The sequence below is a fragment of the Melanostigma gelatinosum genome (assembly GCF_949748355.1).
Source record: "Melanostigma gelatinosum genome assembly, chromosome: 14".
Classification (NCBI taxonomy): Eukaryota; Metazoa; Chordata; class Actinopteri; order Perciformes; family Zoarcidae; genus Melanostigma; species Melanostigma gelatinosum.
The window spans coordinates 18,076,454-18,092,024 of record NC_136647.1 but is presented as its reverse complement, the minus strand read 5'-3'; the positions used below and the strand labels follow the sequence as shown (position 1 = coordinate 18,092,024).

The window sequence follows — 15,571 nt, the reverse complement described above, 5'->3', positions numbered from 1 at the left end:
AACTCCGAAGGGGAAGGGGAGGTCAAAAAAGGGGGAGCATTGTATAAAGGGGGAGGGAGGTAGAGCAGCGGAAGGTCTTTATTTTGTAACGCCCCAAATTGATATTTCAGTATTCCCTTTGCAGACTTATTAAAAACAAAGGGAATCAAATTGTCTCAAACAATGGTTCAGGTGTGCACAGCGGGTCATAAAGGTGAGCTTTGTCTTATGGGAGGGACAACAGTCCTGTCACTGTTTAAGACTCATTTTTCCCCGATCATGTTATCCGCCCAAAAGTCCTTTTCTGATGGCTAGATGTGTCGTATATGAAGTAGGCTGGTGTTATAGTTCAATTTCACTCTTTTATGTTTGCCATCAATTTGGGAATCGTTAATTCCAGTTCAAATGTTTGCAAACTGTGAAAATGATTATAGTAGTTGTATTTTTTATATTTACGAGAAGTACAGTTATGCAACATAAATTGGATTGAATCTAAATGAGATTTCAGCCCCTCAAGCTCTTGAGAAATCAAGCAGAAGGCCCATAATACAATATGCTGCCGATAATCAGTCCCTATAGATAACTAGCTTGTTAGCATTCCAATCCGGTGAGATCACACATGTTGGTGATGAATGACAAATTATTATACTTTTTTTTTTTTTTAATATAGTTCAGCCATTTGTTTGCCATTCAAGGTGGTAAAAAGAAGGCCAAATCTGTGGGCTGTTTCATCTCCGCCGACTCAAATCAATGAGAACATTTCCGCCTCCTCTGCAGCTCTGCCTCAGATAAATGTTTGCATAACTCCATTTTGATTCTGTTCCCGCTGCCCAAGAGAGAGAGAGAGAGAGAGAGGTTGGTCCAATGTCAATGAGCAAGCCTGCCACACACTGTGGATGATCATGCCGGGGAATGCAGAAGCGTTCTAACTTTGTATGTGATTGTTCAGTAAGAGTCTTAATGTGTATAGGATGATGAATTCCTATCTGAAATGTTGTATATGCAGTTTGCAATGAAGGGCCATTCATTTACTGATGTAGCTCCTTCTCTGCTGAGGATGGTGTCAGTGGAAGGAGGCACTGAGGGCTGTTCCAGCTGAAGAATTACACACATGAGTGTGGTGGACGTTCGTCTTTGTTGCCGGTGCAATGTTGTTGTCGTCTTTGTCGTTGGTGCATTCCTATCATTCCCCTGCTTTTATCTGTGTTTTAGTTGACCTTGTTGGGAAAAAAACTAAAATACTGCTTATATTTAAATATTTGCACTTTTCCACTTCCAGATACAAATTAAAGTTTCACTACTGGTACCTGCCAGCTGTTTAAAATTGTATTGTAGATGATCAAGGAAAAAACCTGTGGTTCACCTGTAAAAGACCATGTTAACTGTGTATCCGTCTGTCCTCAGTCTCCTGTGCGTTTGATAATCATTCTGCATGTGGCAGCATTGCTACTTTTGTTTTTTGAGATTTTTTTTTATAAACTTTTTATTTTTGCTGTACCTCTTTCTCCCGCCTGTGACACAATGCTGCTACAGCTGCAGTGGCGAGACGTTTTCTTCGTGTTCAACATTCATCCAAAGCTTCATTCATCCAAGGCCACGCCCATTTCCAGCTAGAGACTACGTGTCATTTTGTCAGTTTTGTAAACATACTCGTCAGCTCTTTTTATTAGCTGTGACTACATTTGAATGACATCTGCACTGTATCAACTCTGATTGCGCATGCCAAATTGTATTGCATTTTTCCCAAAGGTGGTATTGATACACTGAAATGGTCATAACTTAAAGCACCTGTCTGACGTTCTTTCAATGCTGCAAAGTTCTTTTTGTGGAGGAGTCCCCGACACTTCACATACTTGATGCTCTCGAAAAATACAGCACAATCATTTAGATACAGATCTGAGTCCAGACACAAATGAAATACAAATATAAAACTGTGCATTCTTGACTTTTTCTCGCTTAGTTTCCTTCAGTGTAGTGACACAAAGAACAAAACTCATCAATGAGTGTGGTCACACCGCAGGAAGTGATGAATGGAATAATGTCTCATGTCAGATCATCATTCCATCCAAAGGAGTGTGGGAGAGCGAGTTTGTACGCGATCTGATCGCTGGTGTGTGTGTGTGTGTGTGTGTGTGCGTGGGTGGGTGTGTGTGTGTGTGTGTTAAAGGTGCCTGCCGTCTCGTGCATTTCTCTGAATGTCCTCGCGTCGCTCGTACAGAAACAGAAGCATGGCACGTCGCTATTGAATGCAGTTGTTACAATGTAAATATGTACCAATATATATATATATAAAGAAGCTATTTTTTGCATGCTTTTTAGACATAATCAAAGAATAAAAAAAGCACCTGAATTCTCTCGACATGTTGCCTGTATTTCTGTTTGACTGCTGGGGACAAAAACAACAACAGTAATGTTACTGTGCATCTTTTATTGGACTGCAGATTACAAGGTGCACGCTGGGGATGAGTCACTCCGTCTGAGTGGCGTTGTGTATCTTGTTTTGACAAAAGACAGATTGAGGTATTCGATGAGATGTGGATATGAAACCGAGCTACGCCCTTTAAAAACAAAAGGGTACACATGTACAGTTGAGCCACACCGAAGCTCTACATACAACAGAGTCACAGTCACTCAGGAGGAGGATGTTGGTGGTAGACGGGGAGGACACGGAGAATGTCTTCTATGTCCAATGCAGAGTCCATTTAGTGTGTGTGTGTGTGTGTGTGTGTGTGTGTGTGTGTGTGTGTGTGTGTGTGTGTGTGTGTGTGTGTGTGTGTGTGTGTGTGTGTGTGTGTGTGTGTGTGTGTGTGTGTGTGTGTGTGTGTGTGTGTGTGTGTGTGTGTGTGTGTGTGTGTGTGTGTGTGTGTCTTGTAGCGTCCCATGTCAGTACTCCTTCAAAGTACCACCTCAAAAGTCTTCTCCCAGGTCACTCCTACAGGACGAAATGGATAAATAACACATCAGCCATCACAAACCAAAGCAAACAAGATTTAGTTTGTTGTAATAAATGTATGAGTCTCACTTTGGGTAACTCTGTTGCTGTGCTACATTCCTCCGACTCTGGATCCTGTGGGATAAAAAGCCGTTTAAGACCTCACTCGTGACGGAAACGAGGATTCTCCTCAACATCACCATAGAATACGTGGAGGTTCTACTCTACTGTCTAGACCTCTACGTGCACTCACGTCGGGCCGGCCAGTGCCTTGGACTTGTCTTGCATTTGCTTCGAGGGAGTAATAGGGGCTTGTTTCTAAACCGAGCAACTCGCTGTCATGCTGCAAATACAAAGAAATGTTCTGCCTGTTTCAGTTAAAGAGGGGCTGCTGTGTCAGGTAGTGCCATCAGATAGTACTGTGGAACAAGCATGGATGATCCTGCACTGCCGGTGAATGGTGTGGGTATAAACACAGCGTTACTGTGAAGGGGACTGCTCCTGTGTGCTGGGGGGGGGGGGTGGGGGGGGGGGGGGGTTCTAGTTCTGACTGATGTAAAGTTCCTTCACAAGAACTGAAATGCATACAAAAGATGTTCAGATAAAGAATTGCTTCCGTTAAAGGCCTCTCTGCTGCCATCTTGTGTTCAAACTGAAGTTACACAATCACAACAAGGATGTATGTGCGTCACGGAGCTTACCGGTGCACATGTGGCCGCCTGTTTGTATTTCAATGTGTAGTAAAAGTCTCTTTTCGGGAGCAAATATAGCAGCACCAGGTCACACACCACGGTTGCCTGTAACGGCAGAGTTATTTCAGTTTGTATTCAAAGTATTCAAATAAATCAATGATGGCAGGCAGTCAGGCTCCATCGTACCACTCCAAAGATGCCCACGCCAGAGCCTATCGCGGTCAGTGTTGGGACGATGTCAAACTTTCTGGCCTGTGAGGGACGGAGCACAGATGATTCAGCATTTGAGTAATTCTCAAGTCTGAAATGCATCCGACTAGAAACGTTGAGCTGTGTTTCTCACCAGTGAGTGCACGATGATGTCCAGCCTGATGCCAAACACTTTGTGAAGGGTTCTCGTCTCAATCTTGTCCTCCAGAAAATGCTTTGCATACCTACACACACACAGCCATGCGGATGATCACAATGTGTTACATAGAATGTACGTGCCCCTGTCTTTGGTAAATATTTGTATTTCCCCACATATTCCCTATCATATATATATATATATATGAGATTATATATCGTTTAGGAGCTTTAAACCACTGCAAAACACAGAGGCTTTTAAACCGTCCGAATTGAACGAACTGTTAATAAAAAGGTTGATCATAGAAGCTTTTAAATGTCTGATAAAAGGCGGTTGAGTAGCTAAAGCAATTGCTATTGCTATCAAGTAGATGTAGTTTGTTTATAGACCTTTTCACACTGGAGTAACGTTAGCTCTTTATAAAGTTGCTACAGAGCTTGTTTTCTGCAACAATCCAAAGGAAGAATCCCATCGGCTTTGGGTCAAGGGAAGCCGATGGGATTTAAAAATAAACAAAGAGCAGCTCTGTGTCAAACAAATGCTATATCAACATGATAGACATTTCCATCTGCAGTATTTTGTTGCCATTTGTCAGTTAGTTGAACACACTGGAGGAGGAAATTGCCAATACTTAAGAGTATCAAACCTCTATTAAAAAGATTGTGCAACATTTTGGGAAATACACTGATTCGCTTTCCTGTACACGACGCCGAGAGTCAGATGAAGAGATCGATGCTCTCATGTCTGTCTGATCAATATGAAGCTACGACCAGCAAACATTAGCTTAGCTTAGCATAAAGACTGAAAACAGGCGCAAAACAGCTGGCCTAGCCTAGCTGTGTCCAAAGGTAACAAAGTCCACTTACAAGCACACGCTAATTAACATGTTTTATGTTGTTTGTTTAATATGTCCAAAAAAGTGAAGTGTAAAGCTTTATAGTTTTATGGGGCGTTATGTACACCCCATAAAACCAGACCAGCTGTTTTCCCCCTGTTTTCTGATCTTTATGCTAATCCAAGCTAAGCTAACCCGCTGCTGGCTTCTGCTTCAACACGCAGAGCGGTATGAATCTTCTTATCAAACTATCAGTGAGGAAGCAAATAAGTGTATTTCCCAAAATATTCACATCATATAAGAAGTATTTCTGCAGTGTAAAAACACCTGCGTCTGTTTCAGTTCAGGGAAGTATACACACCTAAAATTGTAGCCCACTGAAGCTCTGGCTTCGTCGGCCTCATCATAGTTTCCGTACAAACCGTGGAAGCTGTACTTTGGTTTACAGTGTTTTATAGCCACGTCCAGGTTACATGTCCAGTCGACCACAATACCAATGGCCCCTCCCTGCGAGGACACAAGCACATCATGTGTTATCATATAACACGGGGAAACACAACAAAACACCTCTCCACCAGAACAATTCATCGACCCAGTCAGTGTTGAGTAAAGATCAGCCGACTCACCAATCGGGCTATTGTTTCGAAGTCGAAGCCAGACAGTTTAACGATGTCTCCCAGTCTGAATATGGGGCACAGTGGATCATCGTTTGGCTCATAGAGGCATTTCCTGATGTAATCATGATCAATACCCTCCACCAGGTTACTCCTGAAAGTACAAGACAAACACAATAACCTCAAAGTGCACTTTGTTGTTCATATGATTTCTGCATGATTCGTTTTGTTTTTAAGTCTTTAAAGTAAAACTGAGTCCAACAATATGGTTGACTGACTTGCTCAATTAATGGCACAAAAAGTATTGAGACGTTTATTTTCTTTAAGACAAACTTTTGCTTGCTTGCGTTTACCAACAACTAGAGTTTGAAACTCTGGCATGGCAAAACTTTCAAACTTAAAGATGTACTCCAGCGATTTGGTGTCACACTTTCAAAAAGTCTGGGGAAAACCATTTAAAAAAGAAAAGTCCAAATTAGTGCAGTAGAAGCCGAAATATCCTGACTTTCAGTTCCAAGAATGAGTCAAAAACACAGGATCCTACAATTCCCATAATGCAATTCAAATCTTCCCTGTCTGGTAAATGTCATTGTTTTTTTGTTTCTTCTTTTTATTTACTATTAATTATCCTAGAGGATACAGCTGCGACATCATATGCAACATTTATATGTATCTATCTGCCTTTGGAAACATTTGTAGCATCATGCTGAGCTACAATTAATATATGAATGAAGTAATCACCTTGAGACGCCAAATATGGGGAAAGTTATAGAATTTTTGATGAACAGCGTGTAGTTCTCTGCGGACAGCAACAGAGCAGGACTAGATGGGAATGAAGAGAAGAGAGAAGAGCATCAAATCCAGCACGTTGAGGCGCAGAAATCCTCACAAATGATATTTCTCATGGGCCGACAATTATGTACTCCAGATGGTCGACGGCACAGAATCATCACAAATGCAATCGTCACGTGCGTTGCAAGTCAGTTTTGAACTTGCAGTTTGAATCATTCAGTGTGTCCACATACTCTGGTATGTTGTGATCGTCCTCAACGGGGCACCAAGCCAACACCTCGCAGGTCTCAGTGGCTTTCACGCACACTCCCGTAATTTTCCCTTGAAATAGAGACACACACGCTGGAGTTCATCACCGTCACCAGACACTTCAAACAGAGTATTTATTTTCGAGCAACAGTGGGAAAAGAAAGACTGGAGGGCTCGAACGTTAACTTTTATCGCCCTATTTTGAATTAGCATCAGCAGCAAGCGCAAAAGCAAACGCTGAAGTAGCTCTTTCCTTTATCTCGCCCCGATCCTAACTACAGCTTCGTCGCTATCAGTCACTCTCATCGAGTGCTGGTTGAGTTCACGGACAGTTCTAGCAGCGGGCGTTTGCTCGCTCAGCTCCAGTCTCTGACCGATCACTGGAGCCCAACAGTCTGTTCGGCTACGGGGTCGCCCCACCGTGTTTACTCGTCCACGAGTGTAGAGACAGCGAGCCGCCTCTCAAGGGATACTGGCACCTCGAGGTGAATTTGACTGGTTTGAAACAGACAGATCTAAAGCTCTGGCTAACATTGGTCTTATTAAAGTCGATGTGGGGCACAAAGGGCTTCAAAGGCTCTGAAGTTAACCCCGGGACAGATGGAGGACAATAAAATGTAGGTAACTGCTCTTTGAAATGGCCCTGCTGTGTTTGGACCTATTAAAGAAGCTCTAGTCTGAATGGCTGATTGTATTTAACGTCTGTGTGTGCTTATGATTTGTGTCGGCTCCTATGTGACATTTGCGATTCTATATACAGTACATGCATGTGTCTACTTGCTTAAGGCAGGGTTTTACTTCAATGCTCAACAAGCCATGACCCCCCCCCCCCCCCCCCCCACACACACACACACACAAACACATCATACTGTTTGGTTGTTATGACTGACGATGTTGATAATCCGTCACTTTTTGATCTCTGCGCTGGATAAGTGCAATGCACGAGCTCCATCTAAATGTTTACCTCAGCTGACTCAGACGGTTGTATTTTAGTTTGTACTGTGTGAGCTCGTCCTACAGGAGTTATCAGGAGCCACAACCCTGTCTGCAAACAACACCGCTCCATAACCGTGCATGATTCTCTAATGCCCCCTTGATGCATCTCGGTTCCTGTCACATGGCTCTAAGAAGTTCAAATATGAGAAGGGCTGAGAACAGAACCAGACGACAGAGAGCCAAAGCCATGGACTGATCTGAGTTAGGCCACAGATGGTTCAGTGAGGACTGCTGATGTCCCACACTGTCGTTCCGTCAACATTTACCATGTCCCGTACGTTTGATACTCCCTTCGTCACAGTCAGAGTTTGAGCGGCAGCTGTACTTCCCTTGGAGCTGTTGCAAACAAAGAGATTGGGGTCAGTGGGTGGAAACAACAAAGTTTTGCGTTCACTGTGATGTTTGGCAGCATACAGAAACTGCTGTTTATGTCATCTTGAGGTCATTTAGTCGGAAAAAAAGACACTATTCGACAATTACCCACTTACAGAAACAGTCTTGGAATTCCTGTTTAGTTTGACTATTTATGGAAGTGTTGAAGTGTGAGGGTTTTAAGTTTTATTTCATGCAGTCAGTGTCTGTGAGATGGGGTTTGAGGAATGTGCAGGAGTGGGGGTGGTGTGAAAGTGGCAGGGAGAGGTGTGAAGTTTAGGACAATGGGGCATAGGCCCAGGTGGGGCTTGTTGGACTTCAGCCAATCAGTGAGCTGATCGATGAGCTGAGGAATGCAACTTTGAGGGGACAAAGGGTTTGAAGCACGGGGGAATTTCAGATCTTCTGCTGGCCACCGAGGAGGCAGACCAGCCTTCTGGGTGGCTCGGATTGGATCTCACATTTGATTTTATATATATAGGTTTGTTTTGTTAATAATTGTGTGATTCGGTTTGTAACTGTTTTTATGCTTCTTGGATAATAAATCCATTTGATTTTTACTTTAACCTGCTGTTGTGTTTTGGAGGCGATTGAGACAGCATGGCTGCAAGGGGGGGGGGGCGATTTCTCCCTGTGTCCAGAAGTTGTGACCTTAACAAATTTGGCACCCCAGATGGGACTTGACGAACTCTAAGACGGGGATGTGGGACCGCGGATACTTTCGGAGTGTACACGAATAAAAGGTGAGCAGAGCCATTTTAATAAAAATCTGTTTTGGTAATCTTAGCCGAAAGTGTTCACGGACCGCATAGACCCTTGGGGCCGCATCTGGGGTTTGAGGAATGTGCAGGAGTGGGGGTGGTGTGAAAGTGGCAGGGAGAGGTGTGAAGTTTAGGACAATGGGGCATAGGCCCAGGTGGGGCTTGTTGGACTTCAGCCAATCAGTGAGCTGATCGATGAGCTGAGGAATGCAACTTTGAGGGGACAAAGGGTTTGAAGCACGGGGGAATTTCAGATCTTCTGCTGGCCACCGAGGAGGCAGACCAGCCTTCTGGGTGGCTCGGATTGGATCTCACATTTGATTTTATATATATATATGTTTGTTTTGTTAAAAATTGTGTGATTAGGTTTGTAACTGTTTGTATCTGTTTTTATGCTTCTTGGATAATAAATCCATTTGATTTTTACTTTAACCTGCTGTTGTGTTTTGGAGGCGACTGAGACAGCATGGCTGCAAGGGGGGGGGCGATTTCTCCCTGTGTCCAGAAGTTGTGGCCTTAACAGAAGTCAGAGGGACAAGGAGAGCCGATGGGGGAAAAAAAGCGTTTCCACCTACCTCTGGACACTTTCCCATCTTCTGACGTTCAGTCATGATGTAATTTGTCATCACCACAACAGATGCGTCTCCCTGAGGTTGAGGATTATAAGAAGTAATATGTTACATTTTTTTATCTCTTTTATATATGCCATAAAATTCAGTAGTTGCTTGGCACCATGCTAAAGTTTATGGCAGACAAAAACATCCCTTCAAAACATGAATCAGTCCCAAAAACTCACATTACATTACATAACAGTCATTTAGCAGGCGCTTTTATCCAAAGCGACTTACAATAAGTGTGTTCAACATCGGTTTTCGAGAGAACCAGTCACCAGAAGTAATAAGTGCATGTCCTTTCCTCAAACAAGCATCTAAGAGCATAAACCAGTGCCAATGTACAGTGCAGAAACAAACGAATGCAATAAGTGCCACAAACTAAGATGAAAACGATAAGTGCAATAAGCTAGTATGAATACAATAGATGCCAAGTAAGTGCTCGGCAGAAGGCTAAGGGTAGGCCTTCTTGAAGAGGTGAGTTTTCAGCCTGCGCCGAAAGATGGGCAGCGACTCTGCGACGTGGGGAAATGACAAGACCAGCTGGGTGTCATCGGCATAACAATGGTAAGAGAAGTCATGCGAGCGAATAACAGAACCCAGAGATGTTGTGTAGAGCGAGAAGAGAAGGGGGCCCCAGGACTGAGCCTTGCGGAACCCCCGTCAGCATGCGTGGTTCCGACACGGCCTCCCTCCACCTGGTAAGCTCGACCTGTCAGGTAGGATGCAAACAGGGAGAGTGCAGAGCCTGTGAAACCCATCCCCTCGAGGGTGAATAGGAGGATCTGGTGGTTAACAGTGTCAAACACCGCAGACAGGTCCAGGAGAATCAGGACAGAGGAGAGAGTTAGCTCTCACTGCGTGAAGCGACTCCGTCACCGCAAGGAGGGCTGTCTCAGTCGAGTGACCCACTTTGAACCCGGACTGGTGGGGGTCCAAGAGGTTGTTTTGGTGGAGATAGGAGGATAGTTGAGTAAAGACAGCACGTTCAAGTGTTTTGGAAAGAAAGGGTAGAAGAGAAACCGGTCTGAAGTTCTTGACATCAGAGGGGTCAAGTGATGGTTTTTTCAGAAGAGGGGGGGGGTGACTCTAGCAGTCTTGAAAGCTGTGGGAAAGCATCCTGAAACAAGAGATGTGTTGATGAGGTGGGTGAGGAAAGGAAGGAGTTCAGTCGCAATAGACTGAAAAAGAGGGGAGGGGATCGGGTCAAGGGAGCACGTGGTGGGGCGGTTAGATGTAACAAGGTTGAGGACCTCATTGGGGGAGAGGGGAGCAAGATAGGGTAAGATGGGGGCGTGCAGAGGGGAGGGAGAGCTGTGGGGGAAGAGCTGGAGATGGTAGAGAGGGAGAGGGTGGACAGGGAGAGGGTGCACTGAGAGAAGGAGGATCTGATATCGTTTACCTTCTTGTCAAAGAAGTTGGCGAAATCGTCAGGGAGAAGGGAGGAAGTAGGAGGAGGGGGTGTTTGTTTTCATGGTGTGTTTTAACCTTTAAGGAATCGTTGGACAATACACGTTCTTCGCTGGGGGGCTCTACCACAATATGCTCGTGCTGTTGACCATTGGGTTGATCCTCATATTCAGAACAGACGTTGAAAGGGATCAACTTAGTGATCAAAGTGTAAGGCATTATCCCTGAAGAGACCTTTTCATCTTGTGGGTTGGGTTTATCATACCAGACCTTGTGCCAAACCCTCACTAAATTAAAAAAGGCCCACGCCCAAATCTCAAAGCAAACACGACACTCATCACTGTGTCTCTTTGTATTCTTTGCCACAGATAACAGGACACGGCACCATTTTAGGTAAACAGAGATATATGCATATATAAATATAGTATGTTGGTTCGGTTGTTTGATAGGTTGTTTGATCGTTGTTTGATCGGGTCTTTACAGGATGCATGCAACGACTTTTGGAAAGTAGTGAGACACCTTTGTTAAATGTTATATGCACCTCCCGCCATGTTAAATCCCTTGTATGGTCAACATACCATGGCAATAAACGGTTCTGATTCAGATTCAGATTCGGATTCGGACGGTGATGTTGACAAAGCCAGATCATCATCCAGGCCAAATTGACCTTCAGTCTGTGTGTGCTGCATCCTAGTGTCGTCACTGTTTGGATCTGACTTAAAAATCAAGCAAACACGGATGTTTTTAAAAGCATGACTACACCTCGAACTTTGTCACGATCTGACCTCCGACCAGCTTTCTTCAAAGCGTTTCGACGTTGGTCTGACTCAGCCTGATGTTTATTCAGTCTGACAGTTTGATGATCACGGACTGTGGAGGTTGACTTCACGACATCTGACTCTGACCTAGATGTACTACAATCCCAACGATGCTCAGTGACTTGTACCAGGTGCAAAACAAATTCTTGACCAATCGCGAGTCGTACGCTGAGCGGGCAACCAGTCCACCAACCTGCGGTGGGAAGACGAATTCGGCCATATCCCAGACTCTCTCACTTCCGTTGATGCCGGCGGTGAAGCCCACTCCTTTCATTTTGGTGAAGACGGAGCCCACTGCATGGTCTGTGGACTGGTAGCCTTTCTCGTAGATGAACACCCACCTGTGGGAGACACAAAGAGCATCGTATCAGGTCCGTCGGCACCTCGTCGGCACTCCCGCTCCACATCAAATATTTTAAAAAAACCTTTCATGTGGGATTAGTTTTTTTGTGAGATTTACGCAAACAGGAGGCCAAGGATGCACATGTTTTCATACACGAGAATGAATCTGTCAGTTGATGAAAGCACAAAATATGTCCATAAAATAACTGTACAAACAACGGCAATAAATTCATATATTTTGCAGATTGAAAAAAAAAACAAAAAAAGGTGGAATATTAAATACATTTGCACCAAGTCTAAGGTTAAAATGAAATCTAAAAGCCCTGACAACCCCTGGTTCACTGCTCGACACAGGCCGACTTCTGCTCCGACCCGAGGAGGAGAAGCCTCATAATCACATCTCATTTCATGCCCATCACCAAAAAGATACGTGACAGCAGAAGAGGGAGCTCTGTCATGCAGCGGGAGCCCTTAATACCAAGAGAGACAAAACCCCTGAATGTCACCGTGGCTGTTCCCTTTTCTTTCTCTTCAATATCAGCTCACAGAGGAAACTACAATCCTGTTTCACAGTTACCAGTTTAACACTTTTCAAGATCTGAACTGAAAGAAAATGAGCATCCACATTTGTTGTGCACTGACTCTGAAGGTAGTCAAGATTATAGCACCATGACCAAAGATATGGACCCCAAACAGAAAGCAAAAGTGGAACGCCTACAACGTTCCACGTTTGCACTTTTGTTAATATTATAATATTTACAACTTATAGAAGATATCGTTAAATGTTTCCGTCTCTATCACGTGTTTCTGTCCGCGTCACCAGCAGAAGGTAACATGTGTAACAAGGTAACCGTGCCTGCTTGGCATCAAATTGGGCAGCAGTTGATTGTTATGTGTGTTTGCGCATCATATTATGTCTCAGCCTCTTCATCACAAGCCGCTCCTCAGGTTGTGCTGCACAGAGGTGAAGACGCACTCGCGCACAAGTACAGACATGCACAGACATGGTCAGTGGGTAGTTTCCAAGGAACTAAAACAGAAATGCACCCTTCCACGCAATGTATCCAGGAACTCCAACATGTCAAAGCACGAGTTGTGAGCTGTAGTGTGTGTAAGATACCAAGCATGCTGTTTTTTTGTTTCGACTTGAGAAGTGCAGATATCAAGATATGCTCTTGCCCCTTCTGCCGTGACTCAATCTGTCACTACTTCACATCTGTTTGCAGTTCCTATTTCCTGAGTCAACAGTGTACCTGGCAAGTTACAAGTTGGTGTCTCTGACCATTGGTGGCACCCACCAGGAGTCAAATAAGAAGTCTGCCTTCATGAATGATGTGTTTCCAACAATTTGAACAGCATGTGATGATTTGTTTTTAAGTCATGTAAGCAGAATTAAGACATCAGGGTTATGTCACTGAAAAACAACCCTGCCAGCAACAAGAAGTTGTTGGAATTTGAAGGGTCACTCTGAAAGGTCATTTTGCATCACACACTCTCACTTCACGCAAGTTGGAACTTGACAATGCAAACTAAAGGCTTCCTGTTACCCCTCTGAACACTACAGGAAGCGAGGGATGATCTTACCCGATGATGTAAACCAGGACTATCAGTTGGACCAGACGGCACACCACTCCCATCCTCTTGTTCCTCACCAGCACCTGGCGCGGGGTCTCATACTCGTAGAAGAAGTCGGTGAAGGCATCGGTAATTTGGCGTTTCATCTTCTCTCATCGGCTGGTCCTGCAGATAGGAGGGTCTCTCTCTCTCTCTCTCTCTCTCTCTCTCTCTCTCTCTCTCTCTCTCTCTCTCTCTCTCTCTCTCTCTTTGCCACACTTGCAAGCGCTCCGCTTCGCCTCCTGGTCACCTCTGCTTTAGTTCCTCACTGGTGGCGAAGGTCCTCTCTGCCTCCTCCTATAAGTAACGTCTGACGCACTTCATGAGAAGTCCTCAAGTGTAGGACTTCCTCCCTCCCACTTTCTCTCTCTCTCTCGCTCGCTCGCTCTCTCTCTCTCGCTCTCTCTCTCTCGCTCTCTCTCTCTCTCTCTCTCTCTCTCTCTCTCTCTCTCTCTGCACAGGGCCACTCTGTTTTCAGTCAGTCACATTATGTGCCTTTCCCCAGTCACCACACTGCTGCATCTCCTGACTTTTCTTTCATTGCACCCTGTTTTTCTGTTTCACGCAGCACCAAATTAGTAAAAAAAAAAAGACAGCTTTGAAATTCACTCTTGACTCAAATAACTCAACAGCTGCCACACCAGCGCTGGACCTCCTCTCCCTGTGCAATCAACCCTTCTCATTTCCACCGACACTCTCTTCCTGCAATGGCAGAGACACAAACCACAAAAGCCCAACACAAACACACAGTGTGTATTCCACGGTTCAGCTTATTTGCCCGCTCTCGTGTCACCGTTTTCAGACATTAAGCCCTCTTATGTTTTATCATCATTTTGTGTGGAAGCCACTTTGGGGTTTCTCAGCACTCTCAAAAATGTCCACCGTCTCTCCTGTCATATACTGCAAGGTGCTTTGCATTTCTAATCTTCGTTAGGGGAAATGAAACACACGTTGATTATAAAATATCATTTTGGTGTGCATGAATTGGAATATGACAGAGCAGGTTTCCCATCTGCTAAATGTGTTTCTCACTTTCTAATCTTCAGAGATTAGCAAATAGAACATCTTCTTTTGGAATCGTGTTTAAAATCCAAAACCTAAATCTGGTTAAAGCCCATTCCAAATCAATATGTACAGGAATCGCCACAAAATGGCCATGCTGAGAATCTGGTCGGATTGCAAGGATTTGGCAGGATTGCAAGGATTTTGCATGGATTGCAAAAACAGGGGGGGCTGTTTGACCATCTAAAATAATAACCTAAACTGCTCTGTAGTGTAGCGTTGTTGCTGGTAGCAGATTTAATCAATTATAATGAATTCATATCAAGGATATGTAAATAAAAACAATGAACCACAAACAAATGAAAAGGATTGCATGTGACCAGATATCAGTGACTTATATCATTGATTGAAGTCTATCAATTAAATCTGTCGATGGACATTTTTACATTGAATTGAGTACAAAGTGTGGTGGAAAATAATCTTTTTAACCTCCCGGTGAGAAATAATCGAGATGAGAAAAATATAAAAACATATTTATTGAACAGACACTAATAATAATTCAGCTGAATGGATAGAGCTCTTTCCCCACGGATGGTTCGGAGCAGTGGCGGCTGGTGGAAAATGTTCTAGGTAGGGCCATCCTATCAATTTCAGCAAACATCCCAGTATGATTTAATGCAAAAAAATGTAAGTATCAAACACGCATTACTACTTTGCAGTTAAATATTTAACATTTATTCCAACACGATAAAAAACAGTAAATAACACTTATATAATATAACATGTTAATTATGAATACTGATGTTAAATTAAGCTATGATGAGTTTTCACTGTTAACTTCGGAGGTCTAACAACAATGATTAGACAAAACAGAGTATATATGCGCGTTATCTCTAGAAGTTGAGCGTTTGAGAAGCACCAGGGAAGATTGTGAAGCACCTTCATATTAGTTTTGATTTCAATTTCAATTTTTTAAATCTTTAGGTCTAAGATATTTCTATCTCAGATTATTTTATTACCTGACTTAAATTTATTTTGCCTCGAAACATTGAACTCATTTACATCTAGAAATTGTATTGTTTTCACCTGAGAGCTCTGATGGGCAGATGGAGGTGAGGCTGTGACGGACAGAACTATGTAGATATACAGTAACGTTAACTAGCTAGTTGTTCTGTTGAGGCTATTTGTTATTTTCGACCAAACTTA

General features: G+C 43.7%; 1 protein-coding gene across 2 annotated transcripts; it reads right to left on the bottom strand.

Moving 5' to 3' along the window:
- Positions 1-2,624: 2,624 nt before the first annotated feature.
- On the bottom strand, positions 2,625-13,658 carry p2rx1 (purinergic receptor P2X, ligand-gated ion channel, 1). 2 transcript variants are annotated; one of them, XM_079283784.1, is made up of 13 exons: positions 13,334-13,658; positions 11,601-11,748; positions 9,144-9,215; positions 7,702-7,771; positions 6,424-6,511; positions 6,140-6,220; positions 5,411-5,552; positions 5,146-5,291; positions 3,947-4,037; positions 3,790-3,855; positions 3,613-3,708; positions 3,002-3,046; positions 2,625-2,911 (listed from the first exon to the last, which is right to left on the bottom strand). In XM_079283784.1, exons 1-13 carry the CDS (start codon positions 13,468-13,470, stop codon positions 2,906-2,908), a joined length of 1,188 nt encoding a protein of 395 aa, XP_079139910.1. In that variant the 5' UTR covers positions 13,471-13,658; the 3' UTR covers positions 2,625-2,905. The 2 variants fall into 2 exon arrangements, with proteins under 2 accessions (XP_079139910.1, XP_079139911.1); XM_079283785.1 differs by having other exon boundaries at positions 7,714-7,771.
- Between the last annotated feature and the right edge of the window lie 1,913 nt (positions 13,659-15,571).

Coding starts and splice junctions, on each gene's coding strand:
- p2rx1 (XM_079283784.1), bottom strand. CDS start 13,470: ATGAAACGCCAAATTACCGATGCCTTCACCGACTTCTTCTACGAGTAT. Junction 7,772..9,143: donor AGATGGGAAAGTGTCCAGAG/GTAGGTGGAAAC, acceptor TGTTTGCAACAG/CTCCAAGGGAAGTACAGCTG. Junction 3,709..3,789: donor GCGTGGGCATCTTTGGAGTG/GTACGATGGAGC, acceptor CTGCCGTTACAG/GCAACCGTGGTGTGTGACCT.